At 50.8% G+C, this 19,310-nt stretch overlaps 1 protein-coding gene across 1 annotated transcript; it reads right to left on the minus strand.

The window, feature by feature from the left end:
* Positions 1-6,303: 6,303 nt before the first annotated feature.
* On the minus strand, positions 6,304-14,150 carry LOC124684539. Its single transcript, XM_047218828.1, has 3 exons — positions 13,713-14,150; positions 7,199-7,425; positions 6,304-7,114 (listed from the first exon to the last, which is right to left on the minus strand). The coding sequence occupies exons 1-3, from the start codon at positions 14,113-14,115 to the stop codon at positions 6,452-6,454; spliced, it is 1,293 nt and encodes a 430-aa protein (XP_047074784.1). The 5' UTR covers positions 14,116-14,150; the 3' UTR covers positions 6,304-6,451.
* Positions 14,151-19,310: the final 5,160 nt, after the last annotated feature.

The raw sequence follows: 19,310 nt of genomic DNA on the forward strand, positions 1-19,310 counted from the left end.
GCTGCCATGGGGGAGAATATTTTGGGGCCGTGGAGGCCGAGAACAAAAAAGTATTCTCCACTAAAACTGTTCAGGGTTAACTAACCAGATAGTCGTGGAGGCGGTTTTAGTGGAGAATATTTCAGGGTCGTGGAGGCCGTTTGGGCCGTTAGCAACGTACTTTTGGTCCTCTAAAGCCTTTTAAGGAATCGGTTAGAGATGCTCTAACAAATTCCGCAAATCTCGCCTGTTAAAAACGTGTATAAGTGGTCGGGCAGGTTTTCACCGAACGGATCTCTCAAATGAAAACAAAAACAATAAAACGGAAAAGTTCAGCGATCAATGGTACCTATAGTTTATGCATCCATGTTGAATTGTTGATGAATTGCGGGATACTCTAATACATGTCAACCTGCGCACATCCATATATACGTGAGTGCATGTATAGAAAGTGTCAACAATATCAAACAAAAACAAAAGGTACCCTGGCTGAAAAATAAAGCAAAGCTTGCACCTGTGATTTTGAACGCAGACAGCAGATACGTCAACGGAACTGTTCAATTACAGTTGCTCGATCGAAGTAGGACTGCAAAAAGAAAATTAACGCTAGCGCTCTCGCGCCGCTCCCGCGAGCGGCCGGGAGCCCGTGGCGGCGCCCCTCCCCGAGCCCCCCTTCCCCTTCCCCTCCGTCTCGCCACCGCCAGAGGGCGTCGCCGGGCAAAGCCCGTGCGGCGCCGGCGCCGGTGGGGCCCCCTTCCCCCTCGCGCGGTGGTGGCGGCGCGGGCCACCCACGGCCGGTGAGGGCGCCGCGCTAGGCGTCGGGCGCGGCGGCGCGGATCCTCGGCGTCGGCGTGGAGACGGCGCGTCCCTGGCGTGCTCGTGGCGGCGGTCGCCTGGCGGAGCGGCCCCGGCGGCTCCGGCGGCTGCTGGTTTCGGGCGGCGCGAGCTCCTCTCTCGGCGGGCTCAGGAGGACGAACGTGGTCGCCCCGTCGGCGTGCTGGTGGCCCCCTTGGCCGGCGACGACCCTGTGTGCCGCCCCAGGCTGGGATCTGGCGCCTCACGGGCCGGGCAGGGGCCCGGGCCCCTTCTGAGCCCAGATCCAGCCCCGATTCGGTCGGGATCTCCGTTTCGGTGGGTGCGTGCAGTGGTCAGGTGCGGAGTGCTGCCTTGGTAGCAAGCTTGGCCGGCGGCGGTGGCCTGCCGGTGTTGGTGAGGGTGCTTGGAGGCGTGTTGGCTTTCCCACGGACCGGCAGGGGCCTGGTGCCATGCGAAGCCATCGTATTTCGTCCAGATCTGGTGTTGCCGGCAGCCACGGGGGCTGTTGGTCTACCGATCCTCCAGAAGGGCTCTCTCCAGTCAGGTTCGATGCATCCAGGCAGGGGGGTCCGGTGTTCTCGCTGCGAAGTCTACTCGTTCTCTTCCTTTTCTCCGTTGAGCTCTGAGCTGGGACGCCGGGGCGCGGCCCTGGAAGGTGGGAGTCATGTTGGTTGGCGGGCGAGCCAATGACTCTGGTGTTGGCTGGTTACCACGGCCGTGAGGGCGGCGTGGTGGTCGGCGAGTCGAGTGCTGTGGGGTGTAGTTGGTGGTGATGTTGCCAAAGGGAAACCTTTGCCCCTCGGGCCACGGCGGCGGCGTTCGCGGACGGCGTTCCCTTGTTGAAGGCGCCGTGAGGCCAATATCCGATCCTCTACTGCGTCCGGGTGAAAACCCAAGATCCTCGGATCGGGCGGTGGCGGCACTCCGGTGTCGTGCTCTTCTTGAATACACCGTCTTGGAGCCCATAGCGCGAGGCTCACCGAAGGTTGTGACGGAGGTGATTCTTCGGCGATCTTCGGCAAGGCTTGCTCCGTGCCCCTCCCTTGTCGAGCTTCCTTGGCGCTGCTCTTCGGTTGGCGAGCAACGTGGGTCGGTCCCCGGTGGTGGTCGGCTTCCGGTGGCATTTCTGCGACGGAGGAGTTTGGTTGAGGCGCGCGTGAAAATGGCTCGCTCTCGAGTGAGCTCCGGCCCGACACTGTAGACTCCTGTTCTTCTCCGAGTCCTCGTAGATGCTTTGGCTGAGCCTTTTGGTCGTGCTTCCGATTGTAGCTTCTTCGGTAGTTCGTGTGGGTGTGTGGTGTCGTTATGTAAGCTGGGTTCAGCACTTTGTATCGTTCTCGCCGTTGTTGGCTTTGTTAATTCAAAGTCGGGCACTTGAGTGCCTTTTATCTAAAAAAAAAAAAGCAGATACGTCAACCAGGTAATTCAGGTTCGTAAAGGATAAAAAGCATGAAGCCTAAATGTGCTTTCCAATCAAGCAGACAATTAACCTGATAGTCGGACAGAAAAGTGCATGTCCATTCGCAGTATTGACAAATGATGTGCTAGGAATAGCATCAAAAGAATTTACTGTCAAGTCTCAAGCCAAGATTTGAGAAAGAACATCATTTTTCTTGGATCCAGGCGACGTTATACGGAACACACAAAGTTAAAAGCTGCAATAAATTTGACAAGATTATGAACACAAAGGAACGAGTTCACGACCATTCTCCAATCAACCTTGGAGACCTAAACCACAGTCTTCCCTAAGAAAAGGCAAAACATTACCAACAACTTTTTATGGCTCGAATGTTGGAACCGTTTATATTCCACAGATCCGTTAGTGAAATGAATTAACTTGATGCAGCGAGGTGAATTCTGGAGAGAGAAAAAACTCGGAGTGCCAAATACAAGCAAGAGAACACCTTATAAACATCAATGAGCGGGAAGGGAAGAAAATATTGAGGCAGTTTCATCAGAACATCCAGATTTAGAATATTTCATTTGTTCTTAATATACCTGCATTGTCAAGAATCCTATGATGTTCTTTAATACCAGCCTCTTCAACACTAGTAAGGTAGAGAAAACGATGATCAGAGTCGCCGTCGTCTTAGTTCTGACTATGCTAGTATGGTCGTAATCACTGTCGCCGTTCGTGTCACCCGTAAAACAGTACTACCTAATAGGTCTGCCATTGCTGAAAATCCTCGTAGTCATCAGTTGATTTGTCGTACGAAAGAGCAAGTTGGTCGACGCAAAAATGCACCCGGTCATCAGTTAAGGTATACCGGCACAGTTTCTCCCAGTTGACCCGGGCACACTTGAGGCGCAGGCTGCCGTCCATGCGGATATTGAGGCAACCGCGCAAGTCAAGTAACTCTAAGTGTGGGCAGTTGTCAAGGATGGCTGATAGCCCTTCATTGTCCAGGTGGTCACCGAGGAGCTGCAGGGAAAGCAACCCGGGCATCCTCGCAATTGCAGAGGCTTCCATGTTGTGGGTACCGCAACCAGTGTCGTAGTAGTTGTCGCGGATGTGGTATCCCTTTTTGACATGCCTAAAGTGCTTCAATTGTGGGCAGAACTGAATCACATGCCAAACATGTTTAATGTTACAACGCGAAAGCTCGAGCTCCTCGAGCAGGGGGGACCTTTTAATTGCCTCCGCAAATATTTCGGTGTCGACACCATAGGACTCAACGAGACGAAGGCTCTTTAACGAGGGTGCCCTGCAAGGGTATATCTTCATGTCCTCAGTACGTAGCCAAAATATAGACATAAATACTTGTGAGAACAGATGTCGTAGCATATCGAGGACAGGCAGCCGAATAAGTAAAACCTCTAGAAACAAGGTAGGGATTGTGGATAGGAATATCAGAAAGTAGAGTTGTCTTACTGCTCTGCTAGGAAAAGGATGAGATCGTTGTTGACGCAGACATCGCCCAAGAACGCCTCGCACTGCCCAGCGCTGAGCGAGATGGCGAGCCGCGCTGTCCTGTTGAGCCGGGAGTGGCCGCGCATGTCGATGTGGCGCCATAGCTCGGGCTGGTGCGTGGCCCCTCGCCATGAGCGGCACGCCGTCGACGCGCCTCCGAACATGAGATCGGCGTGGTCAAGCTTGTGGAAGATGCACAGCAACGCGTCCAGGGGAAGCTCCGCCCAGCTCCTCTTGGCCGACCTCTTGGATTGTCTCCTTCGGCTCCGACTCAGCTGCCGCCGGCTTCCGTTCCTGGGAGCCGGCGGCGACGGTGGGAATAACAACGGCATCGATCTAAATTGGTGTGCTAGTGCTGGGATTGTGACGGACGATTGGTTTGCACAGACCAGGAGGTACAGCCGTTGCTCTCCTTTAAACAAGCCTGTATTCGTGCAATAACCAAACTTTGCAATATCATGCAGGCTAGGGGAGTCAGACTTAGATAACAGATCATTTTTCCACGGGGACAGTTTTTCTTTTCGCAAAAAAAAACTCTTATGTTATTATTATTTTTCAATTTAAAAAGCTTTCAGAGGGGACAATCACGCTTAAAATTCGATAACTGCAGTTTTCAGCCCTATTTTGCAAACTTAACTATTCCAGATATTTTTGGTCTCAGAGAGAAAAAAAAGGATCCCATTAAGGTCGAGGATATTTTAGGCCAACAAACTCAGGCGCCTAAAATATCTGGAATAGTTAGGCCTTTGTGGGATCCTATTCAAGGCCTTTGTGGGATGCCAACATAAGAGCCTTGAATGGCCTGAAAAACTCGTTTGTTAGGCCTTTGTGAGACTTTTTGGAGTCTAAAAATGTCAACATTAAGGTCGAGGATGAATGTGGATAGATACATGCCTTGAAAAGGAGCAAAGCCTATTCATCACACGAACTACTTGGGTTGAAACCCGTTAAGCGCAAAAGCAACTGAGAGAGGGGACAGAGATTTGGTGCACATGAGCACCAGTGATCTCACTTCGAAAAATAAATTAAAAATCATATTTTTAAGCTTCATAAAAATCTGAAAATAAATCATGATGTAGAATGTATTGTATCCCACAATCGTGTAAATTTTCAAATGACAATAATGTGTATTTTAGGCTCCAGAAAAATAACAAATGCATAGATCTGAGTATAGTGATTCAAATCTACAAAAAGAGAACAGATTTTTTCATTTTTGTATAGGTCAAAAAACAAAATATTTGAAATTGAGATTTTGTAGGTTAGTGGGGTACATCATTAGGTACTTTTAGAATTTTGTTATATAATTTTTTTAAACATATAAATATAATTTTCGAATTTTTTGATCTGGCAAGAGCACTTGTGCTCAGGATCCAATATGACTTCGCTGAGAGAGGCGGTGTATTTGCTTAGTTGCTTTAGTTTATCTCCTGTTTTATGAACATTCTAGAAGGTTCTAGTTCGATTTTTAGGTTAATCACGGTTTGATTTGTTCGATTATTTTGGCTGGTTTGTAAAAAAATCAATTTTTTTAAAAAAATCAAATTTAAAAGTTAGTTCAGGTTTAAAAATTGGGCATATTAAAATTTTGTTCAAATGTAAAAATAGTTCAGATTTAGAAATTGTTTGAATTCAAAATTTGTTCAGTTATAAAAATGTTCCAATTTGAGTAAAAGGGTCGTTTTCGAGAGCATCCCACGAGGGAGACGCTCCATGGTGCGCTACTACCACATGTAGGACGCTCCTAGTTGACGCTTCACGTCGGGGATGACACCGACGCTTGAAGGAAACCACGAACAGCCCGCAGCCCATCATACCTGCACAATTCTACTTCATCCACACCCCTTCTTCTTCCTCCCGCCGAGCACCGCCCCCGAGCAAGATCCCACTTCCTCTCCCACTGGCCTAACCGCCTGCCGCCGCCACCCACGGCTAGTGGCACTCTCGTGCGCGCCTAGCCGCCCCACCCGCGCCGGACCTCCCTCTACGTCCCTCCCCCATCTCTTCTGTCTCCGGCGACCTCCCCTCACCCCAAAACCCTAAGCTTCGTCGCCGACGAGCTCGCCACTTTGTTCTCAACTATTCCGATTCCAGCAAACGGAGGTCGTTAGGTCAAAGCCGTAGCGCGCGCCCTATAGTTTTGAAGCAGGGCGAGACAACTTTAGCTAGGATCCTCTTTTCCTTCCGCCCAGCTCCCTGAAAACAACGTTCGACTTGCATACCCATGGAACCCTAAGACCCTGCCCCCTTACCCTAAGTTTCATTCCTCACTTCCGCTGGACGCCGCATCATCCCCATTGGTGGTGAGGTCAATTTCCGCGTGTCTCCGACAGGAGCTTCGTTTCCATCGTCGACATCATGCGGGTGTGTCTGTGTGTATGGGTGGGGGGGGGGGGGGGTAGGTTGACGGTGATATGTAATACATTGTAGAGCTCGAGATGCCTTGTGATCTAAATCCGATGCAGAAGTGGGAGTTTTGAGCATAGGTGTTATTAACCTTTTTTGACTAAGTACTCAACTTAACATTGACGTTATTACCGTTGTTTATTTTTTTCATTTCAAATTAACAAATGTTAATAACTAGACTTGAAACGGACTGTTTAACAATGCCATGTATTTGGTCTAATTATTATACTACTTCATATTAGTGGTTCACATAACAAATACTGTAGAACAGTCAACTTAGGAGTTATGCTCAATCGCAAGATGCGTACCGAACTTTCATAGCAATATCAAGCTCGAGCTTCACTAAACATTAGTTAGGCACTTAAGCTCGATACAGTTTTTGGTTGTAACCAGGCGGGACCAAGCAACAGTAATCTTTACTTTAGAGTCCTTCCCTTTGGAGGCCTTGCTGCCGTGAAGAACACACGTAGCTTTACTCATTTGGCATTCTTTGGCTTTGAACACCACCCGACCACTTGCAAGGATAGCACCAGAGCGTGAGTAGGTATGTATGAAAACTTTGAGCATTCCTTGTACAGAAACAACACACCTTGACAGATCGAGGTAACCATGTGACTCTTCACTTGTTGTTCCTTCACAAACCATTCGCCCTGTCCCATTCTTTGAATCAAATAGGACAACTTTCCTAAAAGGATCCTCCCAAGGTAATGTAGAACAAACAACTTGTCCGCCATACTTAAAAGGCGACCCTTCAATAGCATGAACACCCACCACAGTGGCCTGGCATGACCGTTCGAGTTGTTCGAAGCATAACTCCATTTTGCACAAGCGGTTGGAGGGGTAGGAATAAAAATGGTCAAGATTGTGAGGATTGTTATATCGTAAAACTCTACTGATCAATGCTCTACCCTCAGGTTGTCCCCTTAATTTCAGTTGGATTTCTATTTCGACGGGTTCCTTGGACATAATTGCACGACAAGGGCCAGTCAAGTGCAAATAAGGATTCTGCAAATATCATCGTTAGTCCGGAACTAATCAACAAGCAGGCAATAAGAACAGTAAAACAAATACAAAGAATACGATACTTACATTTTTAGTGAGGGTCTGGTAGCAATGGCTTGTGCGATAGAACAGAATATTGCGTTTGTTATCCACGTAGTCTCGCGCCGCAACCACGCCGTACACATACAGTGGCCACTTCAGGTGTTTTATTTTAGCAATTTTGATAGAATAGATCTGTAGGCTTCCGACACGAGCAGCCCCAAACGGGACAAAACCCGGTGCGCAGTGTGTAAAGAGCATTGGACTGAAAGTCGCTGCACTCATGTAGCACCCAATTATTAGTAAACTGTGTATGGCAAATACTCTAATATGAATATGAATGGACTAACTGAAGAGAGTGTGGATTTTACTCGATTGATCAGCTACAAAACATAATTTATTTGGCTACATACTGCCGGTAACATTGCTAAAGCGGGCTCATCCACACATTGTACCCAATTTTCATCTTATACTCAGTTAAAAAATGTTCACCTTTTTATGTTTTGTTGGCTCTATGAAATTATATCCTAGTATATGAAAATCAGACTAGTGCAAATTGTTAGAATATATTAGAGTACTAAATTTTAGTGCAGCATCAGGATGGACCTGGTAGTTTAACAGTCTAGTACTAATTGTCTTACTAGCTTCGCTAGAAACTGGACAGGAATGGATGTTGCACTTGGACTGTTGCCTATGCAAGTCAGCCTTAACCTAGTCATTTCAAAGATAGTTGACCCGTTCACTATTGCCTTAGCAATATATAGTTAGTTCAATATATATTGATCTGATTCCATCTGCTACTTTCAGATTTAAACGAAATAACATGAATTTACTGCTGAACACTTCTTGAAGGGTGTGAACTGCTTTAGTTCTTTCATGCTTTCTCTCTGCCAGTTGTACCTAAAGCACTTATTAGTTTAGAGCATCTCCAACAGGCGCTCTATCCCGCGTTGTATCCACAAAAGTGACTGATTTAGCGCGCGGGCGCAAAATAATGCTCCAACAGGTGCTGTAACCAGCGCTGTAAAATACAGCTTGGGGCAAAAGCGCTATGTCGTGCACTATATCTACCGCGCCGGAAAGAGCTCGCTATATAAGTCACGCGCAGAAATAACTACGGATTTTTACAGCTCCAAGATTTAGAGCTTCTGCTGGAGGTGAATATGTCCTCGCGCGCAAAACATGGATGGAGCGCGTTGCAAAGCGCTTTTACAGCGCCAAGATTTAGCGCGCCTGTTGGAGATGCTCTTAGCTCCTTTGTTTTCTGTACTCATCTTGGCAATAAAATACAGCAGGAGCTACCCCTACGGTTGATATTAAACAACTGACCAGCATATATCGTTATGTTGTTTTTACCAAAACCTCTAGTCGAGGGTCAAAAGTCTTCAATCTGTACAAATATTTGAGTACCAATTCTTGTTTGAGCAATTAGTAGTAACTTCCTTCCTAATTGTACTAATGCTTTGAGGGAATAATTCAACAGGGAAATGAGTAGCTGATATTCTTGTGGCATGGTTTGCATCTTCACTGTGGGAAGCTAGTTCTACTTTGATGTTAGAATTAAACTTGATCGTCAAGTGACTCGAGAAAATCCAGCAGGGATTTCTATGGGCAGGACATGCTGAGGCCAATGGAGGCAGCTGCCATGTGAACTGGCGCCGTGTCTCCTGACCAATGTTGCTAGGTGGCCTTGGCACCCACGACCTGGAGCGAACTGGCCTCACCTAAGCTTATGCTGGCTCAGCCACATACGAGAATCATGCGTGGAGTGGCCTTGACCTACAGTTCACAACGGAAGAGCTCTCCCTTTTCTTCGCCTCCACCACTATGACCGTGGGAATGTTAGATCGCCAAATTCTTGGGAGGACCGCTAGATAGAGGGGCGCTCCATCAGTGATATTGCGCCCCTCCTCTACGCTGCATCCCCAAACGGCGCAGAGGAGGCCGCCGCCGATGATCTGCTGGCAAATCGATGGGCGTAGGACATCATGGAACCCTAGGCATCCAACAAATTGGCCAGTACCTACAAATCTGGCTCTTGATCCATCAAAAGACGCTATTGGCAAAACCTGATGACAAAGGGTTAACATTGTATGCCCATGATGATGGACTTGGGTTTCTAGGAAGGAGGACACTGGCGAATCAACAAACCGGTCAGCCAAACTAGGCAGCCGACGAAAAGTATGATCAAGGGCGAATCGCCAAGATTGTATTATATGAAACTAGGGTTTCAGGGTGTTTCGTCTAGTTGAATCTGTCCCTCCTCGGTGGCTCCTCCTAGCCCTTATATAGTGTGTTAGGTCTCATAGTCCACCTCGAGGTCATGTTACATCATAAGTCGGTTCACCCGATATGGGCCTAGCTTTCCTAATTTACATAACGTCATTATTTTCAGCTTCATATGGATTTCTTCATGGGCTTTGTACCAGGGACGCCAATGTTAAGGACCCGATATGGCATATCCATGTCACCTGACAAGATGACAAGGAAGTGGACCACGAGCGGTATCTACTCTGCACAATATGCTTACCTAGCAGCCTTCCATGGATAAATCTTTTGCAGAGCTTGCAAGCTCATTTGGAAGAGCTAGGCACATCCACGTGTGAAGTACTTTCACTGGATGGCCAATTTGGACCGCTGCTGGGTGGCTGATCGCCTTGCATGCCGCGGTCTGCAGCAACACCCGAGGGTACCTCTCTACGACCAGGAGCCGGAGACAATGCGCCACCCTCATCCTCGAGTGCCCCTTTTCCCAGGCAAATCTGGCATGAGATCCTATCATGGCTGTGCATGACTTGCAGACCACCATCCACTGAATGGATTGGTGGCTCAACGTGAGGCAGAGCACCTCGAATGCAAATGTACAAAGGCCTCGCCTCTGTGACCTTGCTCACACCTTGGATGATACTGTCATATGGAAGCATCGTAACAAATGCATCTGCGACCAAGCGTGCCCATCTATCAGCACGCTTGTCAACAGAATCAAGGAGGAAGCAACACAATGGGCTAAGGCAGGAGCCACTGGGCATGGAGTTGTGCCACCAATGACCTGGATGTGCACTAATTTTTTTGTTTTGTTCTTGTTTGTGTCTCACCTCCTAGGAGGACTGTAACGAAAACCCTACCCTTACAATGAAATGAAACGGAAAGGTCCTTTAAGTTTCCTCGAACATAAACTTTTTTTTTGTAATCAAATTCTGCAGAGTTATTTGCCCAATAATGTAATTGTAATGTAATGAGGGTGTTTGAATTATGCTTACTTCTGTTTGTTACGTTGCTGTTCTGTACAAACTACAGTCTGCTGTGAAAGAGACTGCCATACTGGTAATCCCTCGCCAGCTATTGTATTGGTATGCAAAATTTTGTATTATTGTCAGCTACAGTATTGCAGTCTTGGAGAAATTTTTTTCATAGATGTACCAATCCTTTTTCTTGTGATCGGAGTGGAGATTTTTGGCTCCCGGGCTCCAGTGATCTGAGCACGGGCGGAGTGGAGGCGAAAGTTTACTTTTACTATGTCCTCTAACTCAGCCCACGACGGAAGGGAATAGAGATCATCACGCGTTCGCCGATCTCCATGGCGAGCTCACTCAATCGCTAGGTCTCATGTCAACCCCCATCCTCGCCCCTCGATCCTCCCCCTGGTGCTGCGCCGACGCCATCCAGCACCGTGGGCGGCTGCTGCTCCGCCCAGCCCCTGCACCCAGCGCCCCAACCTGCACGTATGCCACCGGCCAGCGGTGGGCACCAGCGCCTAGTTTATGTATGTATTTCTGACTCTGATCTTTTCATTGAAAATTGGGTTGCATCGGTAGTTTAGAACTCCATTAATCCACTGAATTGCTCAAATTTCTCAATTAATGCATTAATTATTTATTTTTTATATAGGGAGTAATGGGGAAACAGAAGGCGATGAAATTTTTTTAAAGCGAAACGAAGAAGCTGTTGAACTCCATTCCTGATGCTATGGCTAGGGAATATGTAAATCAAAAGGAAGATGGAGATGGAGATGGATAGGAAAATCAGAGGCAAAGATGTACGAAGAGCATACTTGAGGTTTGGTCCTATGCAGCCTAAACTGAACACCTAGATATAATTATTGATTTTAAAGCTAAGAAAAACCATCTCTAGCTAGGCTTTATATGCTGTCTTTTCTTTTGGAGCATCCAAAATACAGTCCATAATGCTGGGGTGTATTCTAACCTGTTATGTCTGTTGCATTTGCGAGAACAATATCCTATATATCATCATGACATTGCCATCTATTAGTATATAACATATGTTATATAAAATGCCCCATTTTTTTAAGGATAATGATTTAGATCCTCCGGAGGCTGCGGCTCGAGCAACCTCCGAGCGGAGGGTCGTTACATAGGCGTGGATCATGTGGACGCGCACGCGGCACGTCTCCTTTCCTGCGTGTGGGGCCCATCAATCCTCTTCCTTGGTCATTCTTCTTCACGAATTCTGTTCCCAAATAAATCGCACGCTCGAGCGTAGGGGAGCCCGTCGGCCGGCCTCGACGGTGCGCCGCCGCCCCCCTTCCCCCGCCCCCCGCCGAGATGGCCGGCCTCGACGGATGGGCAACCGTGCCGCCGAAGTGCTCCACGCAGCGCCGCCGCCGCCCGACCTCCTCTTCCACCTCGCGAGGGTGCCGACCTCCGCCTTCACATCGACGCCGGCCACCTCGAGCCTCGGGGCACCCTTTAGCACCGGCGACCGCCACTTCCACCTCGCCGGCCGACGCTCGAAATCCACCCGCGTCGGCGACCTCAACTTCCACCTCGCCGGCCGCCGCTCGAAATCCACGCGCGCCGCCCGACCTCCGCCATGCTTCACCCCTGGAGGGGTTGCAAGGTGCATGTTGCAAGCCGGCGCCATCGTGCTCCCGGTTGTTGGTAGTCGGCGCCGCCGCGTTGTGAACTCCGTGCACGTTGCCGCGAGGCCTGGCTGCCGGTGTGGCGATAGCAGGACGACGCTGCGTCGAGCGTCAGTCATCGGTGCTGCAAGGGGATGCGTCAGTGAACGGCGTGGTGGGGAAAGCTGCAAAGGCTGCCGGAGCTTCAAAGGATGTTATCGGCTGCTGCAAAGGTCACTCGGGACTGCTGCTGGCGGGGGCGATGATGCTACCGGCGGAGTGGTGCTGCCATAGGTGTATGACGGCACTTCTACCGGTGCGCGGCGGTGCTACCAGCCATGGCCGGCGGTGCTGCCATAGGCGGATGGCGGCGCATCCACCGGTGCGCGGTGGTGCTACCGGCCATGGCCGACGGTGCTGCTATGGTTTATCGGAGATGCTTCCATAGTTGGGCGTAGGTGCTTCCATGGGCGTTCGACGGTGCTGCAAGGAGCAGGCGGCGGTGATGATGGCCGTAGTAGACATGTTGTTGGGGGTGCTACAATTGCACTTTTTATGCTACAAATGTTATGTGGTTATGCTACTTTAGTAGTACAAGTTTATTTGCAACGTGCAGCTCCCTCGGCCCGCCGAGATGGAGGCCATGGGTCCTGCGTTGCCGATGGAGGGTGCTTCCACGCAAGACGGCTAGTGCTTCTAGGCAACGCTGACTGCGCCGCCCACCGGCAACGGTGGTGCTTACCATGGTGTTGAGTGGTGCTTCCCATGGTGTGGAGCGATGCTTTTAATGGAGTCAGGGCGATGCTACCACCGGCGCCGGCGGTTGCAGAGACCGGCGGTGGCAGTGCTGCAAGGCGGGCCAGCGGATGCTACCACCGGCGATGGCTGATGCTACGATCGGCGGCGACTGTGGTGCAAGCTGGGCCGGCGGTGGCTGTGCAGCAAGGTGGCTCAGCGGTCCATCAAGGCGGGCCAGCGGATGCTACCACCGGCGATGGCGGATGCTGCGACCGGCGGCAGCCGTGCTGCAAGCCAGGCCGGCGGTGACGGTGCTGCAAGGCGGGCCGATGAATGCTGCCACCGGTGACTGCATAAGCTACCAGCCTACGACCAACGAGGGCGGATGCTGCGATGGGCGGTGGCGAAGCTTCAAGCCGGGGCTGCGGTGCTCTAAGCTGGAGTGGCGAAATCTGTCTCCTGTGAGTCTTTTCTTTTTTATTTCTAGGCGGTCCGTTTTTTTTTTGCTGCGACGAATCAAAAACCGGGTCTCCAATTAAATTTGCCTTCAAGTGGTCTTTTATGTTTTTTTCCTTAGTGAACCGTTTTTTGCTTCAATGAAGCAAAAGCGGGGATTTTTTTTGCTGCGACGAAATAAAGTCAGGATTTTGCCTAAAAGTGGACACGTGTTGGTCTATGAAGCAGGAGGCTGGAAGAACTCGGTGCCTCCGAGGGATTCCTAGCGCTTTCCTTTTTTTAATGCTTCTTTGATGTTTTCTATTGAGTTGGCCCCTCTTATATTTTGCTCACGCTCCGCCACTGGATCTGAGTGGAGATTCTTGTGTATTGTATTAATATAAGCACTATCTAACTTTGATTTTATTTTTCTAAATTCTGAGTGGATATTTTTGGCTCCCGGAGGTTTGCTTGAGACAATCGTGCAGTAACAAGAAGAAAAGCATGCGAAAGTCAGATAAGCTTACTCACTCAAAACTTCGTATCCCTTGCCAAAACTGGATTCCCATCTGGCAAGGTGTTCAGCGAACTCCTTCTTCTCAGTCTCCATGGAATCCTCCTCCTCTTCTTCTTCCTCCTCCTCCTCTTCTTCTTCTTCTTCCTCTTCTTCCTCCTCCTCTTCCTCTTCCTCTTCCTGCCAATCCATCTCTTCATCAAGCACCTCCGTGGTTGGTTCGCAGGAGATCGATTTCGATTTGAGATCGTGCTCTGATCCCGGGCGAAGCATCTCTTCTTGTCGCTGCGAATTGGCGTGCTGCGAGGAACGTCTCCGCCGGCTATAGAAGAGCGGCGTTGGTAGCGGCTGCAACATGGACGAGATTTTGCTCGCCCCTTCTTCTCCCTGGTTTTCCTCGCCGCCGCCGGCGTCAGACATGACTCCTCTTTTTCCACACGAACCAGCTAGCGAGCACAGACACGACGCTCTGGGGTGCATTATATTCCGACTCAGGCCCGGCCCGTTCGGGGCCTTCGGGCCTGTTCGGTTCGGACTTTTTTTGTGAGCGAACCTGTTCGGTTCAGACTTATCAAGCGCACAGATGCGGTTTTTAGGGTGTGCTCGATAACAAGAGTAGATAAAAAACTACCCGCCTAGGGTTTTTATCCTCTCCATTCCGGCGGCGAGTCAAAAGTGATTCCGTGACAATCGAGCGCGGCTGCGGGTCTCGATCCAATCTCCCCTCCTTCGCTGGGATTTGGAGGTCGTCTTGCTCTCGTGGTTCAAGTTGCTCTGTCCACTCGCGAGGATGTCAGAGGCAAAGTCAGCGTCGAGCGCGACGGACGCGAGGCGGTGGCGGCTGCTGATGCGAGTAAGAAGGGCTGGAAGGGGGATGGCGGCGGAGGCTCTGAGTCGGGTAGTTTACGTGCCCAGGAGGGGATTGATTCCATGTTTGGCAATCTGGAGATTGGAGAAGATGAGTTCGATGACTTCATATTAGATGAGAACGAGAAGGAATTGGAAGAGAGCACCCGTTGGCTAGCTGTTGCGAGAGTTCATTGTAGTAAGAAATTCAGCCATGAAGCCTTATTCCAACAGATGCTGGTAGTGTGGAACTCCTCGCAGAAGTTCTGATACGGGGCAACTTTCGGTCTTCACCGCATCATGTGCTTCATCGCCAAGACGGCACGCAAAGGTGAATCTTCTCCTTTACGCGTGCCTGGAATCGCCTATTTGAAATGATATACTACTTCATACTCCGTCACTTCTTGATGATAGGAACTCGACGACAAGTACGGAGGGAAGAGAGGATGCCATGGAGACCTGTTATCACCAGAATTTGACCGGATCAGAGGTGGGCCGCGATTGGAGATGGGCGTGAAGAATATACATAGAAGAAATACATGAATCGGCCTTCCATACCAAGTTTGGGCTAGTTTGCCCGTGTATCTGTAACATAGTAGGATACGTGTCGTTTAGAAGTTAGAGTTTAACCCGTGCACGGTTAGGTGCACGCCTGAATTAGAAAGTCCCCCGGACTATAAATATGTATCTAGGGTTTATGAAATAAACAACAATCACGTTCACCACAAACCAATCTAGGCGCATCGCCAACTCCCCGTCTCGAGGGTTTCTTCCGGTAAGCACCATCGCATCTTGCGATCTAGGCAGCACACGTTTATTCGTCGTTCATGCGTTGCTCGTATCGAAGCCTTTTTGATGGCGAGCAACGTAGTTATCATAGATGTTTTAGGGTTAGCATTGTTCATCATATCATATGCTATCGTCGTGCAACCCTTAGGCATCTAGCCGCCCTTACACCTATCTTGGGTGTAAGGGCGGCACCCCGCTTGATCATTGTTTAGTAGATCCGATCCGTTATGATTGCTCCTTGTTCTTCAAGGATTAGTTTAATATCTGCATCGTTAGGCCTTACAAACGGGTCGAAGGATCCAGTGGCGCGTAGGGTGTAGTTTGCTAGCCCTAGACAGGATGTTCCGAGGATCAACTTCGTGTTGGTTTTTAGGCCTTGTCTAGGGTTGGTTTACGATCACCGTGCGTGGCCGCCAGGCTCGATCACGAGTAGGATGTTCCGATTATGCGATGAAAACCCCAAATCGTAGTAGGTCGCTTTAGCTTTATCTTGATCAAGCAGGACCACCATCTGATCGTACACCTCGTACGCATCATGGGTGGATCGGCTCTTTGAGCCGATTCACAGGACAACCTGAGAGCCGATCGAGGCTCGTATTTAACGTTTGCGTGTATGCCATGCAGAAACTAAGCGAGGCATCATCCAACACCTTCCCGACCAGGTATAGGTCAGGTGGCACGCCCTTGCATCAGCATCGGACGTGCGTGCCGAAGGCTTTGCGGGCCGTCGCTCGGAGGGACCAGGGCCAGCCGCAGCCCTGGGAGATTCCCGGCTCTACGGTGTTGCCCGTCGCTGCCCGCCGGTGGGTTTCTGACCGCAACACATTCTGGCACGCCCGGTGGGACAATCTTCGACATCAACCGCGTCGCCATCTACATCTGAGATGGCGGAAGGCACTCCGGTCAAGTACGAGGATCCGACCGAGGAGCTCAAGAAGAAGCATGACGAGATCAAGGCAGTCCTCGAAGCCGACCTCATCGGCTCTTTCCACGTAACCCGCTCACATGGCATCGGGTGGAAAGGGTTCTCACCCGAAGGCGCGCTCGATGGAGTGGACCTCGTCCACCCCGTCGAAGAACGCACCAGGTCGCTCGCGTCAGAGATCAACTTCATGGTGGCTCATTCGCCGCACCGCCATTCCGAGAGCCTCGGTGAACACTTTGGAGCGTGTCGCTTGCGCGTGATCCGAGAAATCATGAGCCATCGGCATTCTCCGTCGGGACCAGCTCCGGGGACTTACCAAGGAGAGATGCCACTCCAGTCCCGTCCACCGCTGCCGTTCGCGTTGGCAGCACCAGAAGTGCCGAGTTCATCGGCATACGTCGTCTACAAGATTGGTGGTGACTACCAATTCTTACATGAGGCGCCCAAGGAGATCCCCCACGGCTACACGTGCGCATACGTGCCAGACTGCAGTAACTGGGCACTCTCGAATCAGGCTGCAACAGCAGGGACTTCTGGAACAGCGGGAGGAACGTCGGGAACAGATCTTGAGAAGAAGACGTGGCTAGCTAAGTACGCCACTCCGACAAACCTCCAGAGCTCAGCCTCCCGCAGCTTGGCTCGTAGCCGGAAAAGCAAGCATGGCTGGCTAAGTATGCCACCCCGGCGAATCTTCGTAGTTCGACGCCTGCAGCCTATCACCGCGGATCAGATTTGTACAATTCGAAGACCGGTTCGGCATGATGCCGAAAAGGGGGACAATCGGCTATTCCAAGCCGTACCCCAATGAGTACGAGTTGATCCCGCTACCACCCAAATATCGGCTCCCTGATTTCACCAAGTTTAATGGATCAGATGGTTCCAGCTCCATCGAGCATGTGAGCCGATATTTGGCACAGCTCGGGCACGATCTCAAGCATCGGACGAGCTGCGTGTGAGGTTCTTCGCACAGTCCCTCACAGATCGGCTTTCGGGTGGTACACATCGCTGCCACCAAACTCAATCCGGACTTGGAAGTAGTTGGAAGAACAGCTCCACGTGCGTATCACTCGAGGCTTCCGAGGCTGGCATTGCCGATCTAGCACAAGTACGACGAAGCGCGGGGAAACAAGCGAGGAATACGTCCAGCCGCTTCAGACCGTTAGGAACCGATGCTATTCGGTTCATGTAAGTGAAAAAGAAGCAGCCGAGTTGGCGGTGGTGGGTCTCTCATCATCGATCAAGGACGTGGCCTCCCAAGCGTACTACCCTTCACCGGCGCACATGGTGCGTAGTCGCCAGCATATGAACAGCGCCACCCGTATGTTTACCAGGATAAATTCAAGCGTGCGGTGGTCCCGGTTGAGGCGGATGAAGATGAAGGTGTCGCGGGAGATCAAGAGGTAGCAGTGGCTGAATGGACTCGGGGGCAAGCCCCGTGTCCCGTAAATGGGTTAAGCCACAAGGTCCTCCAAAAGGGTTTGACTTCGACGTGACCAAAGCTGAGCAGATTTTCGACCTCTTACTCAAGGAGAAGCAACTAAAATTACCCGAAGGCCACAAGATCCCCACGGTGCAAGAGCTGAACGGAAAGCCATACCGCAAATGGCATAACACGTTCACCCACGCCACCAACGACCGCAGGGTGTGGCGTCAACAGGTCCAAATGGCGATAGAACAAGGGCGGCTAATTTTCAGCCAGCACGCCATGAAGGTCGACACACACCCCTTCCCCGCCGTTAACATGGTGGAGTATACTTACCATGGAGGGTGCCAGCCAGGATTCTCGTGCAATATCAACATGGTAGGACCCGGGCACCACTCGGTAAGGACGGAGATGAGGGCAGCCTGCTCTCATAGCAAGGACACAGAGGAAGCCGCTCCACGCGATCGGCGCCGTCACGATGGCAAGCGCTACATCACAGAGGGAGAAGTGAGGAACGTAAGATATCAGCCGACCTCTCTCTGATCACCTCCTCAACAAGTACGTGGGTCAATACGACCAACGCCGGCGATACAACGACGATGGTGAAAGAGATCGTCTGGCTAGGGACGCCAGGAGACACCGTCGGCATGATCGCGACGAGGAGCGATATGAGCGCCACGCCAAGGAAAAGTCGAGAGAGCAAGACGACGTGGATAGGCACTGGGACTGCCCCTTCTTCGTACACTCGCCGGGATTCAGGAATGAGCCGATTGCCCACAATCGGCAATTGCCCGAATGGAAACAAAAGAAGAAGGATGCAGCTAACGTGTCCGTGTTCAAACGTCTAGGGCCTCTCCCGCCTCGGAACAAGCATGCCGAGTCCGCTCGGGTGGAAGATCTCGAGGAACTAGAGGACGATGATGAAGAAGAAGACAAGTATCATCGGCCAAGGTGGTGCCCCGATGGGCTCAGCCGTTCCCAAAAGCGAAGGGTTCAGCGTCTACGTGGGTTGGAGGAAGCCGAAAGGTTATACCCGCACACGTTGAGGAAGGCGCGGCCTGATCCGGCCGCTAAAATTCAGCGAACCCCGGACGAAGAAGGTCGGCCACAAAGGAAAGAGTGGCGCCCGGACAAAAGAAAGCCGACGATGAGACATCGGCCGGCACCAACATGGTGTTCATCCTTCCAACGGAGTTTAGTGCTCCAGGATTAGACGAAGCACCCGTGGCACAACCTGATCGCGGCCCACGGCCGGTCATCTTTGAGAAGCCACGAGAGAGAAGCTACAGGCATCCGAAGGCCCCGTACTTGCGAGGTTACATCAATGGGCAGCCTCGTCAACAAGATGTTGGTAGACACCGGAGCGGCAGCTAACATTATGCCATACTCCATGCTACGTCGGTTGGGACGCTCTAGCTCGGATCCGATCAAGACCAATGTGACACCGAGCGATTTCAACGGCCAAGCATCCGACGCACAAGGTGTTCCGAACGTGGATCCGACCGTAGGAAGGAAAACCGTCCCTACGACGTTCTTTATTGTCGACAAGCAAGAGCTCCTATGCCGTCCTACTAGGGAGAGATTGGATCCACGCCAACCGTTGCATTCCATCCACGATGCACCAATGCCTAA

This window comes from Lolium rigidum, chromosome 1 (genome assembly GCF_022539505.1).
Source record: "Lolium rigidum isolate FL_2022 chromosome 1, APGP_CSIRO_Lrig_0.1, whole genome shotgun sequence".
NCBI lineage: Eukaryota > Viridiplantae > Streptophyta > Magnoliopsida > Poales > Poaceae > Lolium > Lolium rigidum.

Bases quoted from the DNA above. Each gene is read 5' to 3' on its own strand.
- LOC124684539 (XM_047218828.1), bottom strand. From the start codon at position 14,115: ATGTCTGACGCCGGCGGCGGCGAGGAAAACCAGGGAGAAGAAGGGGCG. The intron at 7,426-13,712 runs GTGAGTAAGCTT...ACATGAGTGCAG, and splicing joins CAAGGGATACGAAGTTTTGA to CGACTTTCAGTCCAATGCTC. The intron at 7,115-7,198 runs GTAAGTATCGTA...TGATATTTGCAG, and splicing joins ACCAGACCCTCACTAAAAAT to AATCCTTATTTGCACTTGAC.